The 27,016-nt window shown below is 31.8% G+C and overlaps 1 protein-coding gene across 1 annotated transcript in view; it reads left to right on the top strand.

Annotated features, from left to right (window-relative positions):
- The window catches only part of LOC131850457 (tolloid-like protein 1), a 99,873-nt gene that overhangs the window by 34,203 nt on the left and 38,654 nt on the right, over nt 1–27,016 (top strand). The window contains exons 3-6 of the mRNA XM_059200678.1: nt 22,048–22,298; nt 22,453–23,018; nt 25,826–26,135; nt 26,724–26,947. Coding sequence (XP_059056661.1) covers nt 22,048–22,298; nt 22,453–23,018; nt 25,826–26,135; nt 26,724–26,947 — 1,351 coding nt within the window. The remainder of the gene's footprint in view (nt 1–22,047; nt 22,299–22,452; nt 23,019–25,825; nt 26,136–26,723; nt 26,948–27,016) is intronic.

Here is a 27,016-nt window from a genome sequence, read left to right as displayed (position 1 = left end):
TCTCAGAGAGCTTCGAATAGATACAAGCCTGCGAGTTCCTGTTAACGTTATACAGAATTTGTATATCTTAATGTAGATATTGCAATTGTTGACGTTATTTTTTTTATTATAACTGAATTGTAAAACGTGAGGGTCTGCCTGATGAAGAGTTGTAATTCGTGTACACCTAACACCATGTCCACCACACCGGACGATACCGGGCGAGTGCAGATGGCACTCCAAACCCGCAGAAGGACTTATGGAGCGGCTGAAGGCCAATCCCCGCCTGACGGACATGACCATAGTCTGAGGGCACCGCTAGGGGTTCGAACCTTGGCTCGGGCCGTTGTAATTTCAATGTCCGTTTGATCGGACGGGGTATCGATACAATGTTTGCTAAATAAATGTATATTATTATTATGTTCTACAAACACTCATTCATATACTTGATTTTGATTATACGTACAACGTTATATCGAGATATCCAACCATTTGAAACGTCACATTCAAAAGCGAGACGAATTGAACGAAATAAAATAAAACGTTGCCAACAACCGTCGCAATAAAAGCCTAGCTTCTGTGAAACGTGGAGAGTTTAGTTTCACAATTTGAAGCGTGTAAAACTGGAAACTGGAATCACAAGTGAAAATGTGACTATTCAAGTGGAAATCTTTAGTTACAATGTCGGAACTATTGAATTTAAATTCATAGACTTCGTTCTTTCAGAAACTATTGTCGTGTTTTACACTGTTATGGTTGTTTATATTGGTACATATTTATATTATATGTACAAATGTACACATAGCACATTATATTAATTTGAAAACACAACATTTTTTATAAAATTCACATTGTGCATTCAATATATCATGTACCTACCATCCAACTATATATCAAAAAAACTACTAGTTCTTACATTAATATAATTTAACAACAAATGGTAATTAATTAATTATTTACTGTTTTATCAGTAGAACCGTGGTCAGGATGCTTGTAACTGCGTCGATATATCGGAGGTCTAATGAAAGTTTCGGTATAAATCCCATTATATAATTTCTTTCAGAAATTGTTTCAAATAATAGAGACTAGTAACTAGCCAAATTGCTACCATGTTAATTCCTCATGTGGTTCTCTGGAAACCACCATTGTAAACCCTGTTAAATTGGCCACAGTAGGCCATAACTACTCATCCTATCACCTTCCACTAGTGCCCCGCCAGCGTATCCCATTGACATAAGCGGGAACTAAATTCCATATTGATCCATAAAAACATGTACTATTATGATTATTATTTCCATATACATATATAAGGTAATGAGCTGCAACATTATAAAAATGTCTTCGTTTGTGTTTTTGATTAGTATTCTGTATTACTGCTTAATTTCAATAATAAAGTTTAACTTAATAGATCTTTTCTATTTAAGAAAAAAACATGAAAATATTACGACAAATGTATTTGAAAAAACTACTCACAAAAAAATAGTCGAATTGAAAACCGAAGACTGTTTTTATTGTTTAAAATCGTCGAGAAATCCAACAAATTGAGCGCAAACTCGGAACCGCATTTTATCGGTTTTTCATTTCAAACGTCTCTTGCTGAAAGTAAAAGATCTTTTACAATCCTCCATTCTTGTAGTGATGTGACACCATCTCCAATAGTCTACTGCAATACATTAAAAGGTACTCCAACAAAGCTGTTGAAGCACTTTTACCGAGATCCCGGGACCTGTGTTGACATTCTCTACACATTGAAACATAGTGGAGTTGACGTTGTGAAAACAAACTTGCGCAATCTCCGCCCAAGGCAATCTCAACTGTTATTCGTAGCAATAAGTGCCACAGTGAATGGAGATATATGTTTGTTATCCGTCTACAATGGGCACAATATCGAGTCGAATGCGGACATGGCTACGCAAAGATATATCTCATTTTCTGATATTGTGAGTTACGTGAGATCTCTCGATAATAAATAACAGTGTATCTTGTGCCCATTCGATCAATGTGGATTGGTCATATCACTACATGTAGGGCCAATATTTAGTAATCAAGTAATTATTGCAATACAACTTATTTTTTTTTAGATTATTTACACAGCACTATCTTGTACTAGGTTAAGCAGATCATGTATTAGGGGTGGTTGTCAACAGTTACTTTTTTTTAGAATTTTTTTTGGAAAATAAATATAAGGTACATAAAAAACTTCCAGACCAATACAATCAGTCATACTGATCTATCAGTCATAATGAAATATAACTGTTTACATTGTGGAATGATTCGAACCCGCGCTCCTCGTTATTTTTCGACAAGCTAAATTACTAGATCACTGAGTCATTTAGTGTGGGACTATTTTAATATTAATAATAGTCCCAATCTAAGCAGATCTTGTAAAATGAGACAATTGGTAGATTTTTTTAAATGCATACATTATATACTTAGAAAACACCAAGGCCAATAAAAACAATCACAATCTGGACTATTTATTACTATAAATTATAATACAAAAAAAAAATCCGTTCATAAGCAGCTACAATGTCTTACATGAATAAATGGTTTTTGAATTTATACTTTGCAAGGAATCGAACCCGCGATTGCCGGAGGTTAACCGTATAAACCGATAAACTAGCGTATCCGTTAGAATTAAAAAAAAAAATTGTGTACAATAAGTATATAATGAAGGACTGCCGTAAGCGGTGCGGGCATACACAATATTGATATGATAACTTCCGATTAGTTATAAATAACATCAGTACAACACTATCACCGGATGGCTCCGCACTTTACACTGGCTCTGACCAATTCCTGATGCCGGATATTGTATTTTACTGTCATCATCATCATATCAACTTATAAGTCCAATACATTAATTCTATGTATAATATGTATGTATTTACAAAAAATAAATCTATGTATTTTTATCAGTTGCCAGTACCCATAACACAAGCTTGTTGGTGAATTTGTCACGATGGGCTAACTGACCTGACCTCATGCTCATCTTATCATCCTTCACTGGTGCCCCGCCAGCGTAAACCGTTAGCGCAGGCGGATGCACCATTCTATTATCACCCATAAAAAAAACACAAGCTTGTATAATTTTTAAAATATTATTGTTGTGTGTTACCTATGTATTAACAAATTTAGTTTACACAACATAATGATCAAATATATCTATTTTATTTAAACAATCGGAAATAAAACAAACACAAAAGTAGCCTAGGTTAACCCTTATAACATTAGCTATCTGCGAGTGAAAGTCCCGTCAAAATCGGTCCAGCCGTTTTAGATATTAGCAAGAACAGACGGGCAATTTTTTTAATGTATGTACCTACTTTCATATACATTTAATAAAAAACTGTTAATTTGGAATTATAAACAGACATTACAATTTTTATTATTTTTATAAATATAGACAGATAAACTAACCTACAAACAGACACTTTTAAGTTTATACATTTGTATAACTATAGATGTAGATAGATAGACACCCTAACCCAACAATTCTAAAGGTTGAGTTACCAAGCGGACTAGGAACACAGCAATGGACGAAGGTGTGTCTTCAATCGAGCGCGCACGTGTCGTCTGCCCACTCCTATTCATAGCATACGTTCATTCAGCTTGTTCCCGCTTCACATGCCCTTACGTAAGGTATCCGTATATGTGAGTTACAGTGTCATAGTGTACGTATATGTCTCTTTAGAATTACCAGTACATACAACAATCTATACTCAGCAGTAAGTACATTGGCACACTGGTTGCTTTGTGTGTGTATTCTTTACTCTGTACTTATTAGGAGTTCAGCATTTCGATTGGAAATAGGTACGTGTTATTATTATTTATTATGTATATTAGTGGAATGGATTCAAATCTTTGGGAGTATGAAATCTTATCTGAAATTGAGAGTTATGTTGTTTATATTCTTATTTTTAATTATTATGTTTTACTGCTCTGGATACAAATCGTTTAGAGTCTACCATGCATGTTACTTATATATCCACAATTAAGGGTTATAGAAAAAAAGGACTGAGATTATAGAGATTGCATTGGCATTTAATTCGCCGTTTATATTTACAAATACACGATGTACCGCAAATATTTACAAAACATCAGTATTATCATCCGATTTTGCCTTACAAAGCTCATGAGTTGAAACCTAGTCAACAACAAAATATACAATATGTATCAATTTATATTTCTAACTTTCTTTATTTATTTTTATAACGGTAATAAAAATCTCAAAATTTGTAATTTTGTCACGGCGTCGTCGGCTGTCCGTAGCAGCATTGTTACTTCGAAACAAAAATTCTGAGTTCAGAAGTAAATATATATATATATAAATATTAGTATTAAGTATTCTACAAGAAACAAAATTAGAAATAATAAATCGCATGTCTATAAAATGATCTTGTATAAATTTATTCTAAAACTTCATAATACTTAGTTGAGTGGTCGTTTTAAGCCAGTTTAATCCGACTTTATCCGGTTATAAGCGGATATGTGCATCCAAGTGGAGTTCGTATTTTATGTAAGGTCTCGCTTACGACAGTGATTCCAGAGCCAAGTTGATAGTTTAAAGCTACTACTTTCATTTAATGCAGAAATAACGTATCTCTACTTACATTTACACTAATATTTTCATTGTATACCCTATAGTTTCTTCAAGCCGAGTGAAAATAAAATAGTATTTGATATTTCTATTTAAATAAAATTAATTTTCAAAATAAAATCTATACTATGACCATTACATTTCTGATTTTAATTACTATGTAATGTAGATAATGTATGAAAGCAGGCATTTTGTGTTATACATATTTTGGCTGCGTTGTATTCATACCTACATATAAACAATATAACTTTATAGATTATCCTTCAAGCAAGAGGCAGCTTCAGCGTATGGGAATATGTAACCTATGGGAATTGTAAGGTCCAGTCCAGTCCAATTTAAACTCATTATGTAGTTGATGAATTTTGGTTCAAATTTGTTATGTGATTACAATGACAGATAAAGGACGCCCGATCAGGTGCGGCACGTTAATTTCCACGCGGACGAAGTCGCTGGTAAAGCTAGTAGTTACTATAGTAAGTAGTTATTAGTTAGTTTAGTAAGTGTATGTATGTTTTTTAAAGTATACATTAGAATATGTTAATTACTAAAACTACTATCGTAGCCCGTTAACTACCACCTATGACACAGAGTTAGTTGGACTGGACGAGATTTCTTTCACAGAAAAACCATCCATGCTCAGATTTTTGTACAACTATCTTAATTTTTTAATGTTACAAGTGCAATAATGTATATCAAATCAAATTCAAAATATCTTTATTCATGTAGGTCTCTTATGATATGCCAAATCTGCCGTCAGTTTGAAATACTTTCGAGATGCGAAGAACTGACAAGAAACTAGCTCGTATTCTTTTGAAATATTGTTAACAATAATGCAGATTTATTTTAAAATTCAAATTTAGGAAAATAGAGCGACCACCAGCATATGCTATTGCAATTTTGTCAAAAACAATTAGTGTAATCGGTGTTCCTAACCCGAACAGACCAGTCCCCACAAGCAGCACCCGTTCACAGGTATCGTCATACTAGTCATACTTTATATATTTTTTTTTTTTTTTTTTTTTTTTTTATTTATAAGTAAGTTACATATACACAATTTGTTTTTACGCCAAACTGCTTTGCAGTTTGTGTGTGTACACTCATTTTTACTTATATCTAATTTACAATTTAACTATAATATAGAACTTATACTAATGCACTTTTTCGAGTAACCATCTTTTCAATTTAAATTTAAATATTTCTTTACTTGAACAATCGTTTTCATTATAAATTTTATTAAATATTCGTGGAGTAATGTTTCTTGTTCTCTCATTAATAGTTGCATACCACCGGTTCAATATACTTATTTATAGTTGTATGTCTCATACTATACTCAGTTGTTTTTTTAACCTTATACTTATTGATTGATATTGTTCTAATGCCAATAGTAAAGTAACTTTTTCATGTTGTATTATTTTGTGAATAACAAATTGTAGTTTCCTTTATTTTTAAATTCCGTATCTATTATGTTTCAAAAAACGTATTTGTATGTTATACAATTTATCAAGATACAAATCGTTTACGCCGCCAGACCATAACTTAATACCGCGTCTGCCAATGCCCAATAAAAGGAAAACAATATCGACCTACTTATATATCCAAGCATGAACTTACACAAAACATATCTTAATTTATTACATATATTGTTTATATGTATTTTCCAGATAAAACTACAGTCTATTGTGATCCCTAAATATTTATATTCATTCACCATTTATATTTTACTATTGTGAAGACATTGATACGAGTGGCCGACTATTCTAATTGACTTGTTAATATCTTTCATATATGGAGAATGTACAAGCATACATTTAGTTTTAGATACATTCAATAATATACCATTGTCATGGGACCACATCAAAATGTTTTCCAGGTCGGACTGTATACATTTTTCAATACTTTCGATATCTCTATCTGCATATATCAAACACGTATCGTCTGCGTACATATATGTCGTACAATAATTTATTACGTTAATCATACTATTTACGTGCATGGTATAACCAACAGGCCCGTATACCGAACCAGTAGGCACACCACTTTTCATATAAAATTCGACCGGCTGTAGCATTAATTACAAACAGTTTTCTGTTATCTAAATAATTTCGGAACCATTCGTTTACTGGACCACGGATTCCACATTCTCTCATGTCCAGTAGCTGTCCGTGGTCCAGGGTATCAAATGCCTTTTTGAAATCTATAAAGAGGACTCCTACATATTTCCTATTATCTAGGTGACTATTTATTTGATCACTAAATATATATATATATGATTTTCTAAACCCATGCTGTGTATCTGTTAATATATTATTACCTTCTAAAAAATCACTAATCCTTGTCACAAATATTTTTTCTACTATTTTATTTATAGACGACAAAATTGCAATAGGTCTATAATTATTATATTCTGCATGACTTCCTTGCTTAAATAATGGACGTATAATGGATTTTTTCAGTAAATCTGGGTACATGCCTGTCTGTAAACTTACATTTATAAATTTGGCCAGAACTGGACTAATTAATTTTTTAATATACTTTAAATCTATTACTTAATTCCATCTGCTCCTGGTTATTTAATTTACGGATAATTTTTTCAATATCGACTGATGTAACTTTTAAAGTAAAAGTCACATTTGCATGTTGTACATAGATTCCACGTAATAAAAACTTTTGATTACATTTATGTTTAATATTATCTATTTCTTTAGTAAATGTTTTTCCAAAATTTGTACAAATATTTTCAACAGTAACCCCCTTACACATATATTTCATTATCATCGAATCTAAATTAGATTTCTTGTTACCCAGCCAGCTGTTAATGGTTGCCCATGTTTTTCTTAAATCACCTTCACAATTTTCTAATTCCCTTTTCCGATACATGTTCTTAGCCCTATTTATAAGTTTATTAGTTAAATTTCTACAACGAGTATATTCCAATCTATAATTAATGTTTTTAATATTAGACTTTGACCTTCTAAATAACTCGTCCCTACGTTTGACCATAATAAATAATTTATTGTCTATCCAGGGCTGTGACAATTAATTTTTAACACTTTTGAACCCTCATATACATTATTGAAAAGAATATATAACTGCTCATAAATTTGTAACGGACAATTCAGTTCTACTAACTTATCCCATTGAATATTTAATAATTTTTGCTTGACTAATTCATTATTGATTACATATACCTGTTTATTATTGCACGGTTCACTACAACCAATGTATCTCTAAGTTCACACCGATCATATAATGATCTGATATTTTACATGATTGTGTGCGGCGATGCGATGTATGCTGCGCACCCATACATGGTCAATACAAGACGACACAAGCCGGCCCCCCACTATTTCTTCCCGCGTGCACTCGTTGATAGCACTTTGTAGGCCGCTGTCACACAACATGTTTTTATATTTCTCTCCATCAAGCTATTTTCCATTAAGTTTATATTCATATCTCCAACTATGATGATATCTTGGTTTTCAGGTATTTGCTTTATGAGAATATTTAATTCATTAATAAAAACCAATCTATTGGATTTTGGTGGCATATATACAGCAATAATATTTATATTCATGGCATTTATATTTATAGTGACTCTGCCGAATTACTTTTTATTCTATTAATATTAATATGTAAATAATCTTTGTAGTAGATCAATACTCCTCCTCCACGTTGTATGTCTCTCGTATAAGCATGAGTATTATATCCATCTATTTCATATAATGATAGTTCACATTGTTTGATATTTATCTCTGTCAATAAAATAATATCTACAGTATATTCACATTGTTCCAACATTAGAAGTAGTTCGTTATAATTCTTTCGCAACGATCTTATATTCAAGTGAACTATTTTGAAATGTTTAGTTGTATTTTTTAGTGATGAAGCCCATTTATCTATTTTTTCATATCTCTGGTAGTCTATATTATTATCAATATTTATAAGCAAATCGTTGAATGTTATATAAAAAGAAAACACGTAGTATGATCATACACAGTCTATTATGGCTGTTATTCAGAACGTAAAAAGGTGTTTATGTCGGCATCTGACCGTACATTGTAAATTTTAGAATTTTCATTTCTTTTAATTAATATTTTTGAATGTTGTATCCAGACAAACTTGTATGTGCCTTTAAGTAATGTTTTTGCATTCCAAATAATTGACGTGTCTTTTTAGTTAAGTTGTCGTTTATGTAAATACGTTTTTCACTATTATTTGCGAAAACATCATTATTTAACAAATTTTTCGTTTCTTTATCCATTCGTATTTAGCTATTTTAGAACAAAAAGTCACAATAATCGGCCTCGGACGACCCTCATTTTGCTTATGTCGGCCTACCCTCTTGACCTCTTCTATTGTATTAGAATTTAAATTTAGTTTTTGGGCTATTACTTTTATTACCTTTTTTGTGTCTTCTTTTTCCATATCCTCGACACCAACAATCTCAATATTTTTCTCAACCTGTTTTTCTTCTAACAATAATACTCTTTCCTCTAATGCTTCATTAACCTTCTCTAGATATATATTCTTGTTTTCTAATGCATTAATCTTTTTCTCAGCAGTTTCCTTAAACTCCTGCATTTTTTTTAGCGTAAAATTCTACACTTTCCGTTAGGTCTTCTATCTTTTTCTGCATATAACACTTCCAGTTTTTTATTGACTTCGACAACAAGGTCTCTGCGCTAGTCTTCTGCAAATCAACATTGAGCTTCGGTGTTGAAAACTTTGGGCTACTTTCACTTCTTTGACACACTTCACATAATCCTGTTTGTTTATACATTAGCACATTTTTTATGGTAAACTGTTCCACACAACCCTTTACATGATAAAATGTCATCCTTGCTCATTGATACGAACAATTTGCACTTTTTACACTGATTCATGATAATAACTATCTTAATACACAATATATATATATATATATATAATATAATATAATACGTCCGTAACGCAGTGCGCGCGCATGGACTGTATATATATATATATATATAAATAACGTAAGGTTTGTGCTTTCATTTCAAATTCCTGAATCCGTACACGTGTGTAGGTAACTCGTGCATTTGGACGACAAACGTTGGCCGGCTGCGGTGTGCGGTGCGGCGTAAAATTTTCTTCGTTCCACAGAATATATAAGTGCCTTTTTCCGTCTGCCATCTGCCACAATAAAGTTGGATATTAAAATTCGTTGACCGTTTAAAGTTTTTAGTTGCTTTTTAATCGACGAAAATTGAATATTTGGTTGTATGTTAAAATCTTACTAATATTATAAACGTTAAAGTTAGCCAGTAAGAATGAATAGATGGATGGATGTTACTATTGTACTATTAAGCGAATTTTGATGAAACTTTACAGTAATATAGCTTATAGATCAGAATAGCACTAAGCCTATAAATTTTATGCAGGTAAAACCGCGGGCACAGCTAGTCTAATCTAAAGAAATGTTCATGAACTGTAAATCATAATTTTTATTTAGTATAAAATTTATACACTAGTGTGTTATATTAGGTATTGCCATGAGGCAGAGACCTATACTTAAAACATACATAAATATTTAACAAACATACATAAATCGCTTTATTATTACAGTTAAAGTTAAAATTTATATATTAAATCGGTGTCCTAATAATAGGCTTTATTTGTTATTATAATTCTGAAACTATGCTGAAACAATAGATTTGTGAACAAAGATAATAGTGACTCCTTCTTATATAATACACTGTTATATATAATATATGGAATACATGTATTTTGTTAAAATCTTATTACCTCCAAGCTTTTGCTTTAAGTGATAAGGCCCTACATACGTCCTTAGCACTATACACATGTATAGTGTTATTGTGTAGGTACTTATACTTCAATCGGTGCTAAACAAACAGTATTTATTTTTATTATTATATTTCCAAAGTAAATTATAATATAATAGTATCTCCATAGAGTATTTACTCTAGTATTTAAATAGTTATTTCATTACTATTAACACTGATAGATAGATAGATAAAAAATTATTAATGTTAAAGGCACACACACACACACAAGGCACTGTAATATAAAGAGCAAAAATAAAAACAGAGATACAATTACATCAGTCAAATCAAACAAAATACAAAACACAACAAATATACAGATAAAATAAAATGCAATACAATTACAAAAAACGGTATGAGTAACATAGTATGTGTGCATAGCCCATACGTAAAAAGACAGCAGCTCAGTCTATTGTTTGCTGCATACAAGCAGCAAATCACTGATATTTAGGCATTGCTTCATGATATAAAAATATATATTGGTTCTGTCGCGACGCCTATATGCTAAATAAGTAATATATATGTTTTCACTATATATAGGTGATCCTACAATTCTTTCATCAATATCTTCGAACTGGCAATAAATAAGAATAGAATAGAATAGAATAGAAAATCATTTATTCAAATAAACTTAATTTAAGCACTTTTGAATAGTCATAACAATTTGTTTTTTATCTACCACTCGTTCGGAAAGCTGTCTCATCACAAGAAGAACGAGCAAGAAACTTGTGTGTTGCTCTTTTAAATAATCCTTGTAAATTTACATTTACAAGTCGAAACGTGTGAATACAAACTACCAACAAGCAATATTTTTTTGGATCAAATATAAATATGCAATAAGATTAAATCAGTCGTAGTGATAAGAGCATACCAGTCCCTACAAGCAGCACTCGTTTCACGAGTATGACGGATGAGCCAGCCATCACTGCGCTCGACCATATTTTAGGGAGCCCAATGACCCGGCCCACCACGCCGCCACATGTCTGGACATTTTATTGATATAATAAATATATACTATTTATTTCTAAGCCAGATAAAAAGTATAAAACGGCAAAGGAAGCAGATAATCATTGAGATAAAGGAATGCGAAGTCACTTCCAATACCTACCTCATTCCTTTATCCAATATTAAAAGAAAATATTTTCGTTTAAAAGAAATTTCATTTCGTAATACATGCAGATGAAATTTAACTGTTTCATCTCGTTAATAGAATGGTAACTGTTAATTAATATTAATGTTGCTGACATATGTTTACTTTGATAGAGTTCTGTAGTAGTTTCTCTATAGCAATCAGCTATTTCAGACGCCAAGTAGCTTGATATGTTATCTTATTAGATTATCTGATATTATTATTTCTTGTCTATCAATAACAATAACAAACATTTTATTTTTATATAATAACTAGCTACTCGCCGCGGCTTCACACGGGTGTACATGTACTATATATAAACCTTCCTCTAGAATCACTCTATCTATTAAAAAACCGCTTCAAATCCGTTGCGTAGTTTTAAAGATTTAAGCATACATAGGGACGGACAGACTGCAACAGCGACGTTGTTTTATACTATGTAATGATATTATTAAGTTAAGATTGAATTTAATTTAATTTTTCTAAAATAAAAGTAGCCTAAGTTACTCTTTATTACATCAGCTACCTGCCAAAAAAAGTCCCGTCAAAATCGGACCAGCCATTTCAGAGATAGCCGGAACAAACAGACAGACAGACAGACAAAAATTGTAAAAAATGTTATTTTGGTGTATGTACCGTAAATACGGTACATACACATACATATTACATACGGTATTTATATGCATGTAGTAAAAAATGGTTATTTCAATATTACAAACTGACACTCCAATTTTATTTATATATATATTACATTGAAGTACATTTAAAAACCACCGCCCAGTTCTACGAAGAAAGTGTAACTACCAATTCACCGGTGGTACGCTCCCACCTACACACTCCTTTCAGGTCAGATTAAACCAGTTCATATGCAGAATGAAATGTAAATAATATTTTTTTTATAAATTAAAAAGGTTTTTATATAATTAACAAGGTAAAAATTAGTTATTATATTTTTATAACATTATATACGTAATAATTCTTATTTACTTGCTTGTTCATGGCTAATTAATTGCCTATAAATACCACGAGAAATGAAAAAGAAACGAAGATCCATTAGTAAAATGAAGTTAAATAATTCCAGTACTTACAATCGTTTCATACGCAATCTGAGGCTTCTTTACGGTCCATTCTAAAGGCAGACAATATGCAGGCATCTGACTCAACATTTCCAGTACACACAAAAGCTTGCCTACATTACACGGCGGCGTTGTCAAAGCCTTTGTTCGTGTTGACGCGGCAACAAGATGTGTACAACGCGTCCATTCTATGGGTTTTGCTTGAGTTTTCTACAAAAATGACGTGGAGATAATACAATTTCATTAACGACTAGATATCAACCGAGATTTCGGCTAAAATTATGCGGTTAAGGTTTTAATGGAAAGTAATGAAATTTAATTTTGACGATCTCGGTGGTCTTGCTGTTTAGCACACCACCTTACTTCCGATAGTCGCGGGTTCGATTCCTCGCACGGCACAATCATTTTGTAATCATGTATTGGTGTGGGTATTTTCTATGTATAATATGTATGTAATTATGAAAAAAAAAATATCTATGTATTGGTATCAGTTATCTAGGATACCTAATACAAGCTTTACTTAACTTGTGTTTAGATGGCGCTGTGTAAATTGTCCTGAGATTATTATTATTCTTAACTACATATCAAACACGACTTAGTCTAAAATTATAAGGTTAAGGTTTTAATAGTTTTTTTTTCTTCGAGGACATTTGCAATCAGTTTTAAGAATATCAGCAAATCTGTTCTGTGATGCTGTCACATACAGTGGCTTCTCATTGGAAACTTCTACTCAGCTGCATCTTAGAGCTACTGTCGATCTTCTAGTTCCAGGAGTAGTCATCATCATTATCATTTCAGCCTGGAACACGTCCACTGCTGAACAAAAGCCTCCCTAAATATCTCCACGACGATCGGTCCTGTTCGCATCCAACGGTTTCTAGCGATCTTGACCAGATCGTCCGTCCAATTTGTTATAGAACATAGAAACTTAAAATTTTATATAGAACAAACATGCAATTTAATATAGAACTACATATTACCCACCATTACTTCTGGATTTTTGGATGTAAAAATGAAACTCTTGATTATATCTTAAGAAAATTTGATAGATTGCATCCTGACAGCGGATGTAGACTATCTGATAACTCGAAAAATAATTTCGAATGGGGAGATATAATGGATGAAGATTTGTCCAGACGGAGAGCGAATATAATAGTAGATATAATATTATATATAATAGTATATATATAAGCGGAATACAAGTGTCTATATATAATATAAATAATTTAGTATAATAGAGCCGTAAAATCCTGACGGGACGACAACGGTTCGTTTGTCTGTTCATGTATTAAGGTTTCACATAAAATCCGCTGAGTTTTAGGACCAAATTTTCAAAGAATATGTTGTTAAATGTATACAATACTGGATTAATTCAAAAATTACTTTATTGGAATATGCACTCTATGTTTTCTTTAACGTGTAATTTCAAAAGTTTTTGAGTATTATTACTAGGTGTACAATATGTAGGTCAATATCAAGGGTATGATATAATTAAATCTATGAATAGTTTCAATACTCCACTTATAATTTTGTGAATTAATTGATTAAGAATGCGAAATGAACTCTGTCTGTCTGTCGGGCTCTCACGCCAAAACTATTGAAGCGATTTAAATTAAATTTGCTACACAGTTAATCTAGACCCTGAGAAAGGACATAGGCTACTTTTTAATGCGAAAAAAGGGTTGTAAGGGTTGAAAAAGGAGATGGCAGATTGTATGGAAGTATCATCATTTTTTAACCTAGTAGCTTAAAAGTCATTTTATAGGCTTATTAATGAAATATAAATAAATATGACATTCAAATTTTGTCAAAAAATCCTTAAGAGGGTACAATGAATACTATGAATAAGAGTTTGAAGAGTTTAAAACCAAAAAAAAGTATTGAATAATAAAATTAATTAAACTAAATACATAATTTTCGCTTGGTCCAATTATACCTAAACAAACAACGGGAATGATATAGCCTTCCATTAGATACAGTAAAACAAACCGCCTGGGTTGATGCCAAAATTTTCAGGCTATTTGCATAATGAGCTGTTACTGTCTAATATCGTAAATGTTTTATGTAGACACAAGGCGACACGCCCCGGTTTCACGCGGTTTCAAATACTGTAAGAATCTCCAATATTATTAAAACACTAGCCACTACCTGCGACTTCGTATGCTTCTTTGAGATAAAAGAAAGGTCAAATAGGTAATCATACTCGTGATACGATCTATCTTCACATCAAATTTTATTAAGATTTGTTGGAGTGTGTTTATGATAGGACGGTAGGGAAAAAAAATAAAATTAGAATGTAAAAATTTGACGTTCATAAGCGGCTAAAATGTCCTACATGAATAAATGATTTTTGAATTTGAATTTGATAGAAGAGGCGAAATATATATTTGCATTTGTAATCTTAGTATGAAGGCCTCGGTGATCTAGCGGTTTAACACTCCGCTTTCAATTGTCGCGGGTTTATTTCTCGAACGGTGTATACATTTGTTTTCATGAGTTTGTATTGGTCAGGCTTTTTTTTTTCATATATATGTATTTACATCTGTTGTCTAGTATAATACAAGATTTGCTTAACTTGGGACTGGATGGCGCTTTACGAATTGTTCTTAGATATTATTACAATATTGCGAAGAATTGCGACACTGAAGTGGCAATGGGCAGGGCACATAGCTCGTAGGACAGTTGGCTGTTGGGGCAGTAAAGTCCTCGAGTGGCGACTACCAGGGAAGGCCTCCAGCAAGGTGACCAACGATGCGAGCAGCGCAGGACCGATCGTCGTGGAGATCTTTAGGGGAGGCCTATGTCCAGCAGTGGATGTCTTCCGGGCTGCGATGATGATGACGATGATTGTTACAATATAATATATAAATAGACACATAATTTTAAAAAGAATCACAAACTCAGGAATATATAAATGTATGTTTGTATTAATTGAAAATTGAACCTACGTCCAACAAAAGATAAAGTAAAGTATACTAAACCTCTACACCTACGAAATCAAATAGGTATATATAATTACAGGTACCATGTAACTAACCATTCAACTAGTTTGACTACGCGGTTTCAACTACTTAATCTAACTTGGGTTAAGTAAGTACTTCTCGTTAGTGCACTTTCGGAGATTCCAGGACTTACGTAAGGCGTAAGGCTCGTTGAGTAAGAAATGCCCATCCATCTTCTAATAGTAATGAGTCTCTACCTACTTACATACGTATATAGCACTTTCTTGGGATTAAGCGAATATTTGTTGATTGATGTTAATTACAGTCTCCTGGATATATTAGTAGTACCGTTACTAACTAAATAACGTTATTTAAAGAGTTAATTTAAATTAAGAAACGCGCTACTGTTTCGTTTTGACCAAAATCTATATAGTTTTTTTTTTATTTGTTTTAATCGTAGAATATTATAAACAGGTAAAGTTGATTAGTTCGTGAGATTGTAATAATCTCAGGATTTGCTGGTCCGATTTTGAAAATTGTTGCAAAAAGGGGGAAATTGTTACGCAGACGAAGTAGCGCTGGTCAGTTAATATAATATATATTTTAAGCCTCAGCTAGTGTAATACACATATTATTTTACAAATTAATATAAAACAAAATTAAACGGCCACTTTTAATTAAAACTCCCTTAACTAATCAACCCTTTTTATCAAATCCTTATAACAATCGACGAAGATATTGTATCATATAACAAAATAGAATGTGAATGTCATTATTTAATGTTACTTGAAAACAATAGCTTCGATAGTTTGATATTCATAGAAAAAACATTGTGATACTATCGAAAAGACATTTGATACAATAACACTATGATCCCATATCATCATAGAGGAATAGTAAATCAACGCATATCCAAAATGATCTCGAAATATGCGCCATTCCTGTTTACTGCCGTTAAATCGCGGGATATCAAAATTGTCCAATACATTCGTATCTATTGAGCGTATACCAAATACCGGGAGGCATATTTCATAATGTGGAACTGCCACGAACACGCGGGGGGTCGTTCATGCCTCGCTTCTCAGGTGATACGAGTATTTCGCGATATATTATCTTGAAAATAAACTTGGTATGTGGCAAAACTTTCACTCAGACCAACTAAAATGTATTTAAAAACTGAAGCCATTACGCTACAAATGAGTTAGGGAGTGAGTTAGGGAGTGTCAATATTGTTATTCCTTTACACGTATGTTGTGAGGGAAATTGTTATAATTTATTTTAATATAATCACGGTATTTTGACGGCAGAATTTAACGCCTTGATCTTGTCAACTGAAACCTAATCTATTAGGTTTCTGTTAACAAGATTAAGAAGTTAAATTACAATTATGTACTCTATATTTGTATTGCCAGTCAACCGGTAGGTAATTTTAAAACATAAATATTAAGAAGTCATGAATTACTTTATAAACAAGAATTGTATAATAAAAGTTTATAAAGATACATAAATACATATTTGTTAATCAATCACACACACAAACAGATGCATCTGATCTAAATTTTGTATACATATACATTAATACAAATATCACTTATTATACTAAATTAGATTATTATACTAATATATAATACTATACTAAAAAGATCAGACTAATTCTATTTGTTGTGAACTCCACAGTAAATGACTGGCCGTATTGAAATGTCACATTTATATAAGAATTATAAATAAAAAATATATATCATTAAAAGGTTGTAGTTTGTATTCTAAGAAGAATATATACAATATATTTATTATGTACATTATTAGAGTAGACGCAACGCAATTTAAGTATCTTATACTTAAATGTCTTATAAAACACGTTCTTTGTAAAAAAAGCTAATAATATAATTGAAGCGTTTGTAAATGATAATAATATCGATTTTAGTAGAAAAATACAAGCATATATTAATAAAGCAACACACCAGTTTCTTGCTAATTTTTCTTGTGATGCGTTTTTTCCGAATGAGTGGTAGAATAAAAAATATGACTATTCAAAAGTATAAACATTATTTCCATTTCAAAAGTTCTCTAAAAATAAATAGCCTACACTTTATATTCTAATAATATTATCCATCATACTATAAATACTACCATAAGCGAAGGACTGTATGTACATATATATTAAGCTGGTAAATAATTATAATTATGAAAAGAGGGGTTTTAGAAAAGAATAATGTAATTATACGAACTAAAACAGATAATAGAAGAATCAGAATGTCAAATATAACATTTTTCTATATTAAATAATAGACAATTCAAATCATAAAGAATATTTAAAAAGGTGCGTCATGCACATTGTCCCTAGATTATTATTATTATCATCAATTACACACCGACACATCACCTTGGAAGCTGCACGGCACTGTTATGCAAAATGTGCACAGCGCAAATCGATTGTATTGAGATTGCGTGCAATGCAGTATTGGCTGATTAAATTATACAGCACAAATAAATGTTTGCTCCAAATTAGAAGCGGAAAGCTGGATTTATTACCTTTTTAAATTAAGAGTTACATTAATTCAGCTTTTCTCAACATTCATATGAATTAAATTAATCTAATTGTAAAGCTATGCAATAGTCATATACATCCGTACATCTTTCCTGACAAATTATAGCATTTTTTTAATGGATGATACAAGTTCATCCGCCTGCGCTAAAGGTTTACGCTGGCGGGGCACCAGTGGAGGATGATAGGATGAGTATGAGATCAGGGCAGTTAGCCCATCGTAGTAAATTCACCGGGAATTTATCACGATGGTTTTCAAGGGAAACCGCATGGAGATCAACCCAACATGGTATATTGCTAGCAATGTGGTTATCAGTCTACGTTACTAACAATTCCATTCTCTCCCTCCCCCCTAAACTATAGCGTTTATAATACCTATTAGTAGATATACGAGTATCATGAAAAATACTTAGTTTAAATTTACATACATTACACAATATAGAACAAAGTAAATCTACCTGTGTTTTTTTTTTATGGCTGATCATAAAATGGTGCACCTGACGGTTTACGCTGGCGGTATACCAGTATCGATGATAAGATGAGCATAGCACCAGATGACAAAATGAGCATTAGGTCAGATCAGTTAGCCCATCGTGTCAAATTCACCAAGAATTTATCAAGATAGTTTCCAGGGGGAACCGCGTAGAGGTCATGGTACATTGCTAGCAATATAATCATCAGTTCATATTACTAACAATCCCCTTTCCCCCCAGTCTGCCTGTGTTGGACTTCAAGACTGTACCGCAGAATTTTGATGACCAATGATAACGATAGTAAATTTAGTATAAATATAGACAAGACTTAAGTTAAAATAGGCAACTCCAAGTACGATCAATAGAGCTAACCTGCAATATATAATCTAGTAAACGGGGAAACTGTGATGCAGCTAGTTGTGAATAAAAACATAAAAAATATATAACAATGAACAAGACAAAGAGTGGGCAACCTAAAAAGCAATCACTTCCAGACTAAGACTAAATGAATGACATAGACCGCTATGTCGTTGTAACTTGTACCATATACCAAATCCTCGTAATAATATAAATCATATTTCAATCGGTAGTACTGCCGATGTTGTCTTCATTTCTTTCTATTTCTTACCTATATTGAATCAGTAAGAATTGTAAAATATATAAGTAAACAAATAAATAACCTATATATATAAGCGCTACTAACGAGCGTTGACGACCTCGGTGGTCTAGCGGTCTAGCACACCGCTTTTTGACCGATGGTCGCGGGTTCGATTCCTTGCACTTGGCACGGTGTTTTCTATGTATAATATGTATTTTATAAAACAAAATATCTAAAATCATCATCATCATCGTATATGTATCCCCCAAAGATCTGTATCTATGTTATCTATGTACCCATAACACATACCCATCTAAGCTTTAACTTAACTTGGGTCTAGATGGCGCTGTGTGTCCTGAGATTATTATTTTTTTACTAAATCCCAAACTAACCCGAAACCAACACACCAATACAGTGGATACTAGATATATACATATATATTATAATGTTTGTATCACGTTAGAATACACTACAGCTTCGGTCGCGCCACATTTAACCCGTTTTCGTTGCAACTTCGCTCCTATTAGTCGTAGCGTAATGTTATAGCATCTAACACAATCTATATATATATAAATGTATCGCTGTTCATTAATGTCGCTAAAACTCAAGAACGGCTGAACCGATTTGGCTAAACTTAGTCTGAAATATTCGTGATAATCCAGGGAAGGGTTAAAACCCGTGAAAAATATGAATAAATTGCATGAAGAATAGTAAAAACAACAATTTTATTTTCCCATACAAACTGTCAAAAAAAAATTTATTGCGTAACTAAACTTCAGAACTCCTTTAATTTTGAGGCGGATCGCAGTTCGCGGGGTCAGTATTTATTTATTTAACTTCAATGCACAAAAATAATGTGTACATATGACGGACTTATCACCTTGCGGCGTTATCTACCAGTCTACCATGAGTGGTCCAGAATCGGTTTAGCACGCCGCTTTACTGCTGATGGTGACGGGTTCGATTCCTAGCACAATACAAATATTTGTATTCATGAGTATGATTATTTGTTTGGTCTGGGTTTTGTCTATGTACATTATGTATGTATTTACAAAAAATATATATTTAAGTATATCTTCTGTAACGAATGAGGAATCGAACCCGCGACTATCAGATGTAAGGCTGTGTGTTAAATCACTAGACCACTTAGGCCGTAAATGCTACGTCGTAGCACTGTCCTCTCGGAATCTTTTCACATGGAAGAAATAAAAAAGGAGGGATTAATTAGAAGCAGAAGATGTATGAAAGATTTAGTACGAGAGAGATTTCTATAAAGAATACACTGTCTTTTTAGTTTTTAGTGTTAAGAACTTCAGAATTCTATTAATTTTTTTAAAATCCTACTATTTATCTAAAATCGACCTATAGCATAAACTATTAAAAGTAATTTCAGCTTAATTCTTGCTACAATTTTGTAACAAATACACACGCTACGTCAGATTTGGCTTTAATTCATTCTGGCCACATATTTCTTTTCTTTCTTTTTACTGTCCACTTTTACGGCCAATAACTACAACCATAAAAGACTCCGACATACAAGAGGTACGAAATTTTGTCATAAAATCATATTTTTATGGCATTGGAAGATTTCTTACACTTGTTCGAATATACTTGTGTCTAATGGTTAATAAAACAGCGGCATTATACAGTTTGGAATTATTTGTAGCATTATATGGCGGTTTCATGTAGATTATACATCCATTTTGCAATAATTTGCATAGTAACAATAAAGTGAAATTGGATATTTTCAAACGTATTGAAAACGACATAACGTCTATATTGTATTGTATACATCGAGAAAAATGTTCATATTTTTATATAAATTTAGTTGTATACACTTGTTTATATATACTTATTTAATATAATGAAAATTGTTTTGAAAATTGTACAGTTTTTTGATAAATGGTGTTGGATTTTAGTGGATTTTCATTTATACTTGAATAGCTTATTTCTTAATTATTAATTTAGATGTTATAACTCCGTGATAAAATTATATGCTAATAAATAGCGGGTTAGTAATAGTTAACCTGTATCAGTAAAATAAAAAAAAACATAACAGGTCAATTTTTTTATATTAAAAATGATAATATAAAGTTATTATCATTTTTAATATAAAAAATGTGACCTGTTGTGTTTTTTTTTTGCAACCCACTATCTCACATTTATTATTTCAATATGATAGTGTACAAAATATATTTTCAGTTACATTTTTTATCAGTGATGAAGTAAATCTTAAACAGAGCCTAGGTGCAATGTAAAAAATTATAATTATCATTGTTTATTAACCAGTAACAAATAAACGAATAACATTATCGCACTTACATTTTCAGATATTATCAACAATTTGCATAATACTATAATGTGATCACAAATTTAAATTAATTACAATGGATTCGATTGCATCCGCCATTAACAACATTGTACATCTGGTACGATCGTAAAATTTAACGACCGTCGACGTGTGTCTATGCCCCAGCTGTTGCCTAACGCTGGTTAGCAATTAATTAATTGCCTATGTATGCTTGCATGGCGAGTATTGGACATGCCAGTTTACGATAGCGACGGTTTCTATGAATATTCATTATAGGTTGTGTTGGAGGACCGAATTTGATTATACCGACCAATGTGGCTATTTCGATAGTCACAGATTAATTAATAGTTTCAATAGTTGTGTACCTTCAATGGTTCTGTCTACTTTACAATTGTAAAGTAGTTTATTGCAAATGAGATTTGTTAAGTAAAGGAACTGACTACCTGACTTCGATTGAGAGATCTGAAAAAAAATGTCGTAATCACAATATTTTTAATAAAATATTATGTTGTTATTCATGATCTTCGTGTTCCTTATTCAAAATATTGTGTTGTAAGATAAGATTTACAAATCAATTTTCTTCTTTTCAGATAACTTTCAAGGTGACATCGCAATTCCAGATGTAGATTATTTCAAACCGGCCAGCAGTCCACCTGCGTATAGTAAAATTAACAAATCATTACAAGAAGAGGTAGAAAGATTAAAGAAAGAAGTACTATTAGAAGGTTTACAAGTAGAAGAGGAAGGGCTACCAGATATTTTAAGGAAAAGAACAAAGCAACCCATATTTCTTTCACAAGATAAGCCTAAAAAGTATAATGATGCTGCTTTGATGACAAAGGTAAATATTACGAAACCTTAAACTACATTTTTTCATTTTGAAGACTTACTCTTTTATGAGAGTAGATATAATTTATAATATTATTCATACAGTAAAAAATATTTACGTAAAGAGAACATTTTCTAATGTTGTTTGACTTATTACTCATTTTTAGATGTTACCACCTGGATTAGATAAATCAATATTGATGAAAAACGGCAAGTATCCACCTGGTGAAGTGGTTGATAATATTGCCACACCCACAAATCAAAGTAAAATAGAATTGTTAAATCAAACTGCAGTGGATAATTTAACGGAATATGAGAGTCTTGAACAAGATGGCGTTCTAGTAGTTAATATATCAACTGACAATATATTAAATTTAGATGAATTATATCCACACATTCAATTAGCAAACTATTCCAGCAAAATGGATGAGGTGACAAATAAAATACAGAGCAATAGTCGTGAAATTTCTGGAGATTTAAAGAGAATCAAAGATTTACCAGACAATGTGACTGTTGCTCCAGCTCCGACAAATGGAGTTTTGTCGACAAATGATCAAGATGATGATAATGATAATATAGATAAAGCAATAATAAATAATACAGATCGACCTTTAGAAAATAAATTTATTGAAGCCAATGACTTGTTGAAACCTACTGAGAGCTTACAGATGTTAACTGAAGAAAAAGCGACAAGAAGAAGACGGAGAAGAAGAAGACATGGAAATCGGAGAAGGTACGTGTACACGTTTTTTTTATTAATACGTTTGATATTGAAACTGCAACGATCCTCTATATAGCAAGGTGGAAAAAAAATTCTTACATCATCACAGAGTGGTAAGAGTAAAAAATAATAATAACATAGTAATTATTTTGTACACTGCAATATTATAGTGTATCATATTAGACATAATTATGCATAATTCTGAGTATAGTTTTAATTAAAATCCGATCTGATCTTTATAAATGGCATGATTTCGTACCCTTTTATTATTATTATATACTAAAACTAAATTTTAATTGAAGCTTTTCATAATACATTAGTGAAAATCAAACACGAATCTGTTAACGCGATCCTGAGATTACTAATGTGTACAGACGCACGGACAAGGACAGAATTTTTTTTTAACAATTTTTTATTTATATTCAATTACGTTCATTAAGTTTCACAACAATAGTTTTTTTTCCATGTATTATTTTCATTGTCCATAATTACTACGTGAAGCAAATACTTTTTACGAAGTTGCGCTGACGGAGAATACACCTTCGCACACTTATAGTTTATACAAAGGAGTGCAGAATGCTAACATTATTTATTACAGTAAACTAAACTAAAGACGAAATTATAAAGTAGCTATTAGTTCATTTAAAAGAATATATTCACATTATATTACTGTATAAGTCATAATCGGGCAGACTAGTACATTTTTAATACTTTATCTTTTGTCTTATACTTCTTATATTACTTCCTTCACTGTACATTAAACTTTAGATTTCAGTACTGCTCAAAGATTCTAATAGAGCCTTGTGAATAAGTCTCGTTGGGCGTGCAACTTAATTGCACCATCTCAAAAGCCTTGCTTCTTCCTTTACTGTAGGTTTCACTGTGGTTTTATCTTTTCAAATGAAAGGCTAGCAAATTCTACGTTTTATTATATAGTAAAGTTATATTTTTTCTTATTTTATATAAAAAATTAGTCTTTGTTTGTCTTGTATACATCTAATACTATGAAACCGTTGCTGGTCAATTCTGACTGCCTCCATTTATTCTGTGATCATCCACTTGTACTAGACAGAATATAACAATATCGCAGAAGAGTGCATCATTCCTTTATCATACACTACCAGTGCACTTATAGTGACCTTGACCAAATAAAGAAAAGGTAACTTATAATCTAACTCAAAAAAGACAATGAACAATACTTCTGTACATACTTTTATCTCCCCCTTCATCCTCTTTATCCGCATTAAAAGTCTATGTCCTTCCTCAGGGTCTTGGCTATATGTGTACCAAATTTCATTTAAATCAGTTCAGTAGTTGTGCGTGAAAGCGAGACAGACAGACTTACTTTCGCATTATAATATTTGTATTACTAAGGATTAAAACAAAATACAATCTTAGGCATTATTGTCATAATTAATTTAACTTAATACGTAGAAGCTTTAAAGACGTTATCTGATAGAGTCCAATGGATTTATTATATATTAAAGTAACTGAGTGTTTGTACTAAGATAACCAGATTCATAAAACAATTAGTAGGGCAGCATGAATACGGGCGCAGTGCAGTTACGAATAGATCTGCATTGCTTAAGTCATCCATTCATTAGCATTGAAGCAAGCTATATCTCTGCATTTATTTTAGAAAATACTATCCATAAATTATACAGTTGTAGTTACAAATATAGATATAAATTAAATTGCAGAATTTTTGTAACAATGGAATTTATTATTTGGTCAAATTCATAATTCTGAGAGAACAAAGGGATTAAGAATTATAATACAATAAGTTTATATTCTATGTTGGGTGTTACTCTTATATAATAATATATCATAGTGTATATTATATATAGAGGTAGACTGTTAAACCTCATCACATGCGTGAGTACCAGAGTCTCCTAACTTAATAGTCGCCAAACAGCTTGCTTTGTATGCTGCGCTTTAGTTGTAAGAGTGTAGATTAGGCAGCGAAATTACAGGATAAAAGATATAACATCTTGGTCCTCTGAATCAAATCAAAATATCTGTGTTCATGTCCATTACCGACTCTTGTGATATTTCAACGCAACTCAATTCTTCGTTTTGATTGTAGAGTGTGATTTTAGGAAATTACAAGATAAAATACCGGAATTGCAACAACCGATGTCACATGATAACGTGATGTCCGTAATCCTGTTTTTGTAAGGCAATGTTATCGCTTAGTCCCAATTAGGTGGGACCAAGTAACTTGTTTGCCAAAATATACTGAATTGTGACTAGAGGTATAGCTAGCTTTTATATAAAAAATGCTTACCTGAGACGATGAATCAGTATGTATAGACCCGGTTGCGTGTGGCTGTAGGCGTGTACTCATTAGTATGGTTCACTTAGACTTTATTTTGAACATTTATACTTATATTTATATACCCTTATGAATTGTATGTATGTATATTAAAGTGGACGTCTTCCGGGCTGAGATGATGATGACATTAAATCATTACCTACACTTAGTATATGTATAACAATTATGCGATAATTATTAATTATCACGAAATATTTGAATATTTATAAAACAGGATTCAGAAACAATCAATTTAGAAATCTATTTATTGGGTCGATTTCCTACCTAATTATTAAATAATTTATATAGGGTTAATAGGGAACTGAATATCATACAAAAAGAAAACACAGTTTACATGCATGAATCAATTTACATATTTATTTATACATTTGTCAATTTTTAGGTCACGCAATATATGCGTAAATAATTATTTTCAAAGTTATTTTTATTTATTACATTTTATGCTCATACAGTAACGTAATAATACTCTAACAAATTATTTCAGGTTAAGAAATGTCCATTCAACCGAAAGATTTGGGCAGAACACATTGAAATTCGGCGAACCCACACACAATGAACATTTCGAGAGGAAAAAATTTTTTCGTCACCAAAAGAAATACAATAGTGAAGAACGCAGTCAACCGAGGAAGTATGAAATACCCGAGCATGAATTCGAAGAGAAATTTGAAGTGAAACCACCTCCGAAGCCAAGTGTTACTGGAAATGTAGAAAATCAACAATTTAAAGATTGGTTTTTTCGAGATACGTCCGACGATTTAGATGCTGCGGAAAGTCGCTTCTATAATATTTCTGAGGTATGTAAAAGTTCTAATCCTAAAGACTACATAATATATAGTGTAATGTGTAACATATATTATAAGCATTGAATAGAAAAAACATTACATGCATACCATTACAATAATTAGATCAGGCATCCTTTAGTTACGAAGCCCTTCACTCAGCTTTTCAACTATATTCATTAGGTATTAACTTTTTATAATGATAATGATGATGATGATGATAAGGATGATGATGGTTGTAAAGTATTGTATACCATTTTTACTCATATGTATCTAGATATATAGTTGTCTGTTGAGTTAGTTCGAGTTATGACTGCTATGTGAATTATTCTTATTTCATTGTATTAATTTAATATGGACGATCATTTTAGTTTAGGTTGTATTGTGTATTTATCCTAGACTTTTTAATATGTATTATAATAACATATATTTTGTAGAATCCAATGTTAAAAGAGTAAGAGAAAAATCTTCTTGTTAGTTGTTAGTTTTTGTCGGCATAAATTGCATTCCAAACTGAGGTTAGATTTAACTCATCATTTGATGGGTCTGTAATAGATCTACATGAAAAAAGATAAATATATAATAAAAGATTACATATCGCAGATTAAAAAACGTCACCGATCCATACGAGCGGCTACAAATCGTAAAGAGCGTATTTGGGAAAATGGTGTGATACCATATGAAATAGATGGGAACTTCAGCGGTGCCCACAAGTCACTGTTCAAACAAGCTATGCGTCACTGGGAGAACTTCACCTGTGTGAAGTTTGTTGAAAGAGATGCAGACCTGCACAGAGATTACATAGTCTTCACGGAAAGACCTTGCGGGTAAGTAACGTTTACTCATAAATATTAACTTACCACTAAAGTCAGCCATTTAACAATTTAAATGAATGC

This window comes from Achroia grisella, unplaced genomic scaffold (assembly GCF_030625045.1).
Source record: "Achroia grisella isolate CSIRO2021 unplaced genomic scaffold, CSIRO_AGI_Agris_v1 utg770, whole genome shotgun sequence".
Lineage (NCBI taxonomy): Eukaryota > Metazoa > Arthropoda > Insecta > Lepidoptera > Pyralidae > Achroia > Achroia grisella.
The sequence above is the reverse complement of the archived record's forward strand: the minus strand, read 5'-3'. Positions and strand labels throughout refer to the sequence as shown.